At 38.3% G+C, this 9405-nt stretch overlaps 1 protein-coding gene across 2 annotated transcripts; it reads right to left on the bottom strand.

The window, feature by feature from the left end:
- Nucleotides 1-248: 248 nt before the first annotated feature.
- LOC100258719 (bifunctional fucokinase/fucose pyrophosphorylase) lies at nt 249-9228 on the bottom strand. Of its 2 annotated transcripts, XM_010663671.3 has the most exons (7): nt 8906-9228; nt 7103-7385; nt 5712-6076; nt 3882-4008; nt 2750-3763; nt 1746-2482; nt 249-896 (listed from the first exon to the last, which is right to left on the bottom strand). In XM_010663671.3, exons 1-7 carry the CDS (start codon nt 9218-9220, stop codon nt 486-488), a joined length of 3252 nt encoding a protein of 1083 aa, XP_010661973.1. In that variant the 5' UTR covers nt 9221-9228; the 3' UTR covers nt 249-485. The 2 variants fall into 2 exon arrangements, with proteins under 2 accessions (XP_010661973.1, XP_019081216.1); XM_019225671.1 differs by lacking the exon at nt 8906-9228 and having other exon boundaries at nt 5712-6090; nt 7103-7216.
- Between the last annotated feature and the right edge of the window lie 177 nt (nt 9229-9405).

Raw genomic sequence — 9405 nt, 5'->3', positions numbered from 1 at the left:
ATATATAACATTTTCCCCAGATGGCTGAAAGACCAGCAAAACAGAAACCTCACAACTCCAGCTGCCATGGCATCTGCAAGAACCATTTCACCATTGAAGCCCACCTCAATTTGGCAGTTACCCACCTTACCAAACACTGATCCCTACAGAAGACCAAAACTACATTTTGGAGAAGCAAATTACCTTATGCATTACTTCAGGCGCAATCTCAATGAAAAAACTGACATCTTAATAAGAAGAACATCCAATTTGCACCAGGAAGAATATAGCAGCTCTACTGCTAAACTTTTATTATAACTAAAATCATACAATTACAAGCAGTTTGGCAAAGAATAGGAATCATAAAACATGCCACTTCCCGTCCATGTTTACAGAATTTACCCAGGTGATGGTAGGAATCAAGAATATGCATCTTAAGCAGTAGTTATAGATAGTGAAGAACACGTGTAATAGAATAAGATACATTCTGATACAAACTAGGATTCTCAAAAGAGGGCCCAATTGTAAATTTTCACTTCAAATTCTGAACCGTATTCTTCTAAATGTGGATCCTTTTGTAGCAAATCCCTCAGTTTCTTGGCAGAGTCGGCATCCTTGGCCAGTAACAATGCAAAGCCTCCACCACCAGCACCCACAAGCTTATACCCGCAGCAGAAGGGGTCAGCCAGCTCAAAGAGCCTATCGACAAATGTATTGCTGCAGTAAGGGTCAAGTTCCTGATGTAACCTCCAAGCCTCCAACATAATCTCCCCTAGTTCATCTAGGTCACAGTTCATTAAAGCTTCCCTCCCCATCCTTGCCAGTTCAGCAAGGCGCTTGATACTGGAAATGAGAAGGTTGTCCCGTCGCAGATATCGAGTGACCACCTTTTCTAGGACTCGGCGTGCAGGCCGAACCTGCACAACAATTGCAGTCTATAATCTAGGTGAAATCTTAAGAGTTTCAGAGATAATATCCAGCATAGTAGATGTTAATTCACAGAGCATCGTATGTGATGAGGCTAGACATGAAAACCAATACAAGCAATAATCATTGCCAGAACAAACAAGTGGCATCTTCCACAGTTCCACTGATCTTATACTTATCTCTGATCATACAAATTAGCTAAGCCTTAGTTGGACTTCTTGAACAAATAGGAATTCCTTATCTGGAGATCCATGGCAAGTCTAATGTCAGATGTAAGGTTCTGAAATGAACTGGCTTAAAGACCATTTAGGGTCCAATCCAATAACTAGCCATGATGTGAGAAATAACCTAAAAGGTCCCTGGCCAATGGATGCATGACCCTCAAGATTTTGAATGTCATCAATAGATGACATATGCAAGTTACAATGTGGGACAAGGACTTTTGCAAGCCACAGTGTACAGATATTGGCCTCAGAAACTAAACAAAAATGGGGTCGACATAGAAAAAAAGACTTGAGTAGGATTTCCAGGACCATATTTATAACTCATGTGGCCCTCACATTGAGGGGAAAAAGCATTGCCTTTGCTTTCCATATCCTAATTACAATGTAGGTGGCCATATATATTTTAGATGAGAAGTGAGAACATATTTTAACTTCCGACTTCTATAAAATTCTTAACCAGAATTTTACACAATATGTTGTTGCTGAAACAAGCTTCTCAAATATCACTTTCTCCTATCAGATATGCTTCGGACAAAGCTCACTTAGACCAACAACTGTCATCAAACGCACTTAAACTGCATTTCTAAAACATAAACAGAAGACAAAAATACTTACTTGGCCAGTAAACACCACAAGCAGTCGTTGCTGCAAATCAGAAATCAACTGAGGAGAAGCCATCAGGGGAATGACTTGAAGCTTCAATGGTACTCCAGGAAAACTTTCAGTAAATTTAATCCCAGGGTATAGACCACCAATTTGATCTTGCCAGCCTCCTCCAGTGCCCATGAGCTGCTCTAATACCAGAACAAGTCTGGCAACAATTTCGTTACTGTCATCTCTATTAGTTATTTTGAGAAGCCCTTTCACAACAGCTGCTGCTAGGATGCTAGAAGTCCCCAAGCCAGTACCACGGGGAACACCAGTCCATGTATGGATTTGCAAGCCCATTGATAAAAGTAACTTGTCACGAGTAACACCAGTCACAAGCAGAGCAGATTTGACAAGCCGAAATGGATCATTGCTATTGAATGGAGTAGTAATAGAGGTAGGATCTTCAATATATACCTTGTTTATAGTATCATCATCATTAATTTCTATTCCAGTTTGTTCTGTAGTCGTTATAGAGGTGCCAACAGGAGCACAATCATCTAACTTTATCGACATATTCAGAACACAACCAGCACGTTCTAAGCTCCATGGCGGGGTATCACTCCAACCCCCAACAAAATCTACACGCACTGGTAGTTCGATCCTTACGTCACGGTGCCGGAAGGATTGGTCCACACAGCCATCAAAGGCACTGCTCTGATATGCTGAAGCTGATGTGCTATTGGAAGACTCCAAGACACGCTCTGAGGCACAAAAACAAATGTTTGTGAAACTGAAGTTCCTTGAGTAAACAAAGAAGATTAATATCAACAACAAATTAGTACAATTTAAATTAAACAAGTATATCAATGGAAAAAACAATGAGATACAGCAGAGAAACAAAATATAATATAAGTAAATCAACTAATCATCTAATGATGCACTAAAATACCCTTGCATTTTTCGGTTGTTCTTTCACTATTTTTAGTATTTTCATTGATTTTAATCCCGCTGAAAAGGAAAATCTTTACCTCTAAAACCATATCTTACTGCTGCAGCAGTTTCATCAGCAACTGCAGCCCAAACTTTGTGCTCCAACTTGCATGCCATCTTCTCTTCTCTGCAGGCTTGCAGAAGGTCAACTTGCACCTGGTATGCCCTGCTTTTGGGAAGAATCTTAGAGTTTTGTCCCTGCAGGTTCGAACATTGGTCTAGCAAGTCTTTACATATTTTGACTCCTGAAACATCTTTTTGCAAAATTTCTTCACACAATTGTGATAAGTTGCGACCAAGCAAGCCATAATTAATGCAGGCTTTGGCAATTCCAGCTGCCAAATCTGCTTGATGATTGCTGGAGCCAATACACATGTGTGGAAAGTCAATGGATCTATGCAACTCCTCCAAACTGACACGTTGTGAACTTTTCCACAAAGGAAGTAAGGATTTGGTTTTTTGGTCATTCAATCCCATCAGCCATGCCGCCAAACTAAGCATCTCAAAGTAAGAAAGAATGGGGAATATTTTTGCATTCCACAAGCACTTCTCATGAGTACTTCTTGTGCTCCACAAGTCACCTTCTTGAATTCCTAAATCATGCAAGACCTTATCCCAGGGTTTCCCACAAAAAGTCCCATTCCTTGAAAGTGAATCTTTTGGGTTGTCATGGAGGCCACAATACACGATGACTCTTCCAGTGCATCCTACTAAAGGCACCTCCCAAAGACAATGACGATCTGGAAGAATGAACCTAAATCCGTTATCCTCTATCCCATTACTGTCTCCTGGGACATTAACACCGACAACAATAGACTGGGAACCAATCTGTATACCGCCAGAAATGGATGAATCATATACAATAGAATCATCCCCAATTGAGACACTGGGTGCAATTTTGCTTGAAATGACAACGGCGGATGCTGCAATGTCAGATACAGTGGTTGCTGGAACAGAACACAGGTGTCTTCGACCTACAAGCCCTGAGTCTGCCCCACTTAGGTGATCAAGCACTTCACTTGAGGTTCCAAAATGTAAGAACAACAAATCATCTGCATGCACATGTTCATGGATTATATCAATTACAGCTGGTCAAAACAAAGCAGCACTACTAATCAAGCAAAATAGTTAATTAGCAAACACAAACAACAATGATAAAATTCCACATACAAGCACAATAGCTGTACATCTTTTGCTTTCCCAATCTGTTGATCAATTCTTCTCCCAAAGGACGTAGTCGCAACCATTCATGTCTTGCAAGTACCCAAGCTGCTACCAGATCTTCATATAAACTCATCTGTACAGGTTATGACGAATTGATCCCAAAATTTAACAATTTCAACATCAAATAAGTTCCCTAGAATATCTGGCACCAAAAATGCATAGAGAACTGAAAACCCTACATAATATTGTCTTCCTTTTATTTCTTGTTTTACTATCATAGCTTTTATTTTCTTTTACCTTAATGAAAAGATGTCTATAATCAAAATGTTCAATTATAACCATAGCTTCAACAACATATATATGCAATGTTGTTCTAATAAAACTGCAAGTAGAAAAGATGAATAGTGAAATTAATGACAAAAAAATACTCAAAAATAAATGTTCATGTCATGTTGGATTTAGCATCCATAAAGAGGGGTGGATTGAACAGCAATTCCAAGAGAATTAGAGTAGGCTGGATCACATGAAGAAGTGAGAAAATACTTATAAGTTAAAAATATAAACTTTTATAAAAAGGTAAGAAGGCTACAATTGCTTCATGTCACAGATGTCGAAACATGTGTCCATAAAACACATGACTTAAATGAAGGCAATAAGATGGATGAAGAGCCAAACAAATAAAAGAATAAGAATTAATGCACTTACAAGGAATTAGTGGTGAACTATATAACAGAATGTTGGCTAAGATGGTTGGATCTTGTGCAATGAAAATCAATGTGCCTAGACGACAGGAGCAATTTGGTTAAAGGTACTTAAGGAAAGAAAGAAAGCACCCTAAAAAAACAGCATACTCAAGGACCATATGACATCTTACTGTTTTTTTTTTAATATAGATAGATAGATAGCCCAAAAAAGTCAAAAAACAACAAATCAGTAAATCCCGTATCACTACCTGAATCATTGTCTACCATTTATAGACAATCTAGAGCCATGCCAAGATAGACCTAATTAGCAGAAAGGGAATTTTAGCTGGCCATATGAAGACTTTGTTAGGATGAGTTGTACACAAGAAGGAAAATGTTCACAAACTGCAAAAAATCAATATGGAAAATATTGTACTATCTTTGACCTCTGCAGTTTCATGGCAGAAAACTCAAGACCATACCAATCACAGAAAAAAAAAAGAAAAAAAAAGGAAAAAACACACGGTTGCAGATTTTCCATTTGATGAAGAGGTTACCAAACTAGAATGCCTCCAAACTCTTTGAAAGAGGTGTGCAGAAGCAAGTAAACATACGAAAGCACTTGTCAGAATCTTTTGATGGGCCACTTTGGCTGCAGTAGCTACATTTTTTTTTACTTCTTGCCATGTACTGTTTCTGTACTTTGCCCTTAAAGGATATTCATCCTTCCTTTAAATAAGAAGGAAGAATCTAACAAAAAGCATACCCACAGGAATCCATTAGATGCAGAGAAATCATGAAAACTTTTAGAAATTGAATTATTAAAAAATAAAAATAAAAAGAATGCACGTAACAGTACTCTGTATCTGTTGCCTATCAACAAAAAAAAAAAAAAAAGAACGGTACTCTGCATCTGTTTCTTTACATTATATAGTGAAACTAGACAGATGATGCTCAGTAGTTGGAAGTCAGAACAGCATGCTAAGAATATAGAAGTTTCTGGCTTACTTTTAGTGCAATTGCATTACATGTCAGAACAAAAGTATACATACTGCAAGCACTAGAAATTGGCCCTAGATACAGATGATGCAGATGCAAATATGTGAAACTGATCACAGACTAAAACATTGACTACTGAAAACAATTTACATACCTCTTTTTTGCTCTTTAGAAGGTCTGCAATCATAGGTTGGCTGGAACATGCAAGCCTAACAAGCTCCACCCATGCTTTACCTCTAACAGCTATTATTCCTGTGTCAAGCAACGTTCTTCCATCATCTAGAATGGCCTGGTTCTTAACAAGCTCCTCCATGGTAGGTTTCTGTAGAAGATTCTCAACTAAACTGACATAAGAAGTTTTATTCAGAATCCCAGTTTTAGATGCCACAATTACACCATGGTTAGAAGCAATATCAAGGGTTAATGGAACAGTGATGATGCAGGATGTGTCCTCTGGAAGAACCATAGTTGAAGCATCAAAACATGGAAGAACATCCCCAGTCATAATGAATATCCCACCTGAAAAGGTTATTCTGTATGAAGTTAAATGAGATTGAATCAGCAATAATAAACCACAATCCTAGCGTCTAACTCATCAAAAAGAAAATACTTACACTAAACCTTGCAAAAATGAATTAATCATCATTGTAAAATGAGATTTTAAAACCACGAAAAAAAAAAATCTTCCAAGATACAGAAGCTAAAAGTTATATTTTCATTCATACTGGGTTTTGGTGGTGCGATGTATGGATTACTATTAGCTCCACTCAAAAAAATCTGTATGGTAGCTTAATGTCACAGTATAGATCTTAATTAAAGAGAGAACTCAACAATTATATTGCACCAAGAAAACCAGTCAAAAGAATATAACACACACACACATAGAGATAGAAAAATAGATGGATATGTAAATATGGCTAGAAGAAGAAGAAGAAGAAGAAGAATACAGCCAAGAACTCATACAAATAGTTGAAGCTAGAAACATGACACAAACAAAGACACTTAGTGCCTGTCAGTAGATAAATTGTCACAGTACTGGTAAAAATGTATACACACATGCAGGTGCATTGGGACAATTGTCACAAATATGAGAAATGTGCATTCATGAATGAATACAGCCAAGAACTCATACAAATAATTGAAGCTAGAAACATGACAAAAACAAAAGCACTTAGTGCCTGTCAGTAGATAAATCGTCACACTACTGGTAAAAATGTATACACACATGCAGGTGCACTGGGACAATTGTCACCAATATGAGAAATGCACAATCATAAATGAGTCCCAGTAAAGGTTGTCAAATCATGCATATAATTGTCTGAAAAATGAAGCAGGACATTGAAATGATTAAAGAAGAATTTGAATGCAATCCATAGTTATGAACTCCATTTGGCAAACAGATGGGCACAATTGAGAAATAAATACTTGCAAAGTTTTACATATAGGAAGATTAATCCTGATCCAGTGTTTTTCTTTGTTAATAATAGGTCAAATTATTTGTGTAGTATGGTCATGTTCCAACTAAATATAGTGGAGGACAGGTACCTTCATTTTTAAAAGCTTGTCTTGCACAACAAGAAATTGCAAGTATATGGTCAAAAAGCAGTGGAACTGGCCCATCAGGGTCATCTGCTGCCAAATATGGAAGTGGCAGGAAAACTTTCCCCATAGGGTTCGCCCATGGGACCCTTTTAGAGTCACCTCCAGCATGAAGCAATAGTATATGCCTTTTAGCCATGAAGCTAACCATTGGCGAGAAAGAAACCTCACTGTTGGACCTTTCATGAGGCACCGAAGACTCAGAACTGCCAGTGTCCATATTTTCTACCTGTTGATCATAACATCTCATCAAAATCAGCAATGAAAAAAAATGTAAAAACCCTGTATGCTAAATGAAAAATTCAAGATATGTAACAGGATTAAAATTTATCTAGCATGTGGCCAACTGAATGAGTTAACAAGCAGCATACTAGATTCTAAAATTATATTTCACCAAAAAAAAGAGAGTAAGACCAAGTATCTTAGGAGAGGAAATGCAAGGTAATATGTAATAGGATTAAATTTATTTTGCACAAGGGCAAAAACTGAACTATGCAGAGAGGTGCAGGAACCACCACTAAGTAGTCCCACAAAGAGAGTGAATACCAAACAAAAACAAATAACGTTGACATCATAATGCTTTGGATAATCTGAGCTGGCATTCAGATTCTTTTTTGCCAAGACATGTGTATCTTTTGTTTACTATTAGTAATCAGGTGCTTGGTAGAGATGAATGAGGCCCAGGTCGAGCTTGATGTGAACTGTGCTTTAGCTACCCTTATAGTTGTGAGGTACTCAATTAACATGCCCTTGGCCAATGTTGGCCAAGAGGCAAGCACTACCTTTTCCCACTGATCACCTTAAACTACCCCTTGCTTTTTTTTGGAGAGAATCAACCAAAAAATGAAAATACTTTCCACCCAAATATAAAGCCACCCACATGTCACTTTCCATGATCAGATGAAAGGAGCTTGTTAGATTCTTCAACATGGTTCCATTTAAAGCTTCATATCACAACTTACTGTAAATTCCAGTTCACTATAACTTCACAGTAAAGAAAAAGGTGTTAAGAATAATATTCTAGTGATTGTTCATAAATTCTTCAATTTCTGAAATCTTGAAAACACCCTTTTTATGCCAAGAGAAAAAAAACTTTTTTTTCCACACAAATCTCCCTCCCCCATAACTATGTACAATGTAGTCAAATCCTTCATCAAGAGCATCTGACCTCCAATCGATAATTACAGAACAACAACAACAGCAATAATTTAAAACACAAAATTCAAAGTGCTACTTTCTTTTAGTTTTCTCCACTCTCTCTGCAACCAAACTAACAATAACTAGGATAAAAATTAAATTTGAAATAACTTAGCCCAGTGTCTCCAAGTGCCCACATTAGGTGAAATTTCATTTTCTGAAACGTTAAAATTCAAAACTTCATCCCTTTCTCAGCAACCAGACAATCATTACAACAATAATCCGAATATGAAAAGTCTGTGGACCGTCTCCCCACATTCGGCGAATCTTCATTCTACCAATATAAACCCAAAATTCAACACTTCATCTTTTTCTCTTTCTTTCTACGTATACCCACATTAAGCAAATTACTTCATTTTCCTCAAAAAACGAGAGCAACAAAAATCATTCTCCCTCCTTTTAATATCATTCCCTTCCCCTTCCATTTCCAAAAAAGAAAGAAACAACATAAACATAAAATTCGAAACTCCACTTCCTTTTTCCCTTCCCTCCATTTTCCCAGCAACCAAACACACAGCATTCGTAATAACAACAATCCAAAAACTGAAGTACCTGTGGACCCAGCGCTTCCAAGTGGCGAGCAAGGGCGTAAATGGCATTGAGAGTAGCGCCGCCGGACCCGATCCGATTCCCATCCGGGTCGGGCACGACCAGCGTTACTGTGGAACTCGCAATCCGACCCAGACGCTTTGCCCGCTTCAGCTGCCACTCGTAGAGCTCCGCCTGCTCCGGGCTCGCCGCCGTCAACACTATGGCGTCCCATGTCGGAACCCTTGATGGATGCCTCACCGACAGCCTCAACCGGTACCATGATTTCCTCAAAATTCCGGTCAAATCGACCTTCGCTCTGCTTCTTCTGGATTCCATCGCGCTTCACAAACGAGTGTGACAGACTGATAAACAAGGCGAAGCGTCGGCCGTTGATTTTAATGACGCAGTTGTGATGTGCGGCTATGATCCGCTGTAATCGTAGTAGAGTGGGGTCGCGTGCATGATTGAGTTCCTCTACACCCCTTACTGCATCCGAATGGAACTTGAGGGCAAAAATAAAA

This window comes from Vitis vinifera, chromosome 15 (genome assembly GCF_030704535.1).
Source record: "Vitis vinifera cultivar Pinot Noir 40024 chromosome 15, ASM3070453v1".
Classification (NCBI taxonomy): Eukaryota; Viridiplantae; Streptophyta; class Magnoliopsida; order Vitales; family Vitaceae; genus Vitis; species Vitis vinifera.
Note: the sequence above shows the minus strand (reverse complement) of the source record. Positions and strands in the feature narration are given on the sequence as shown.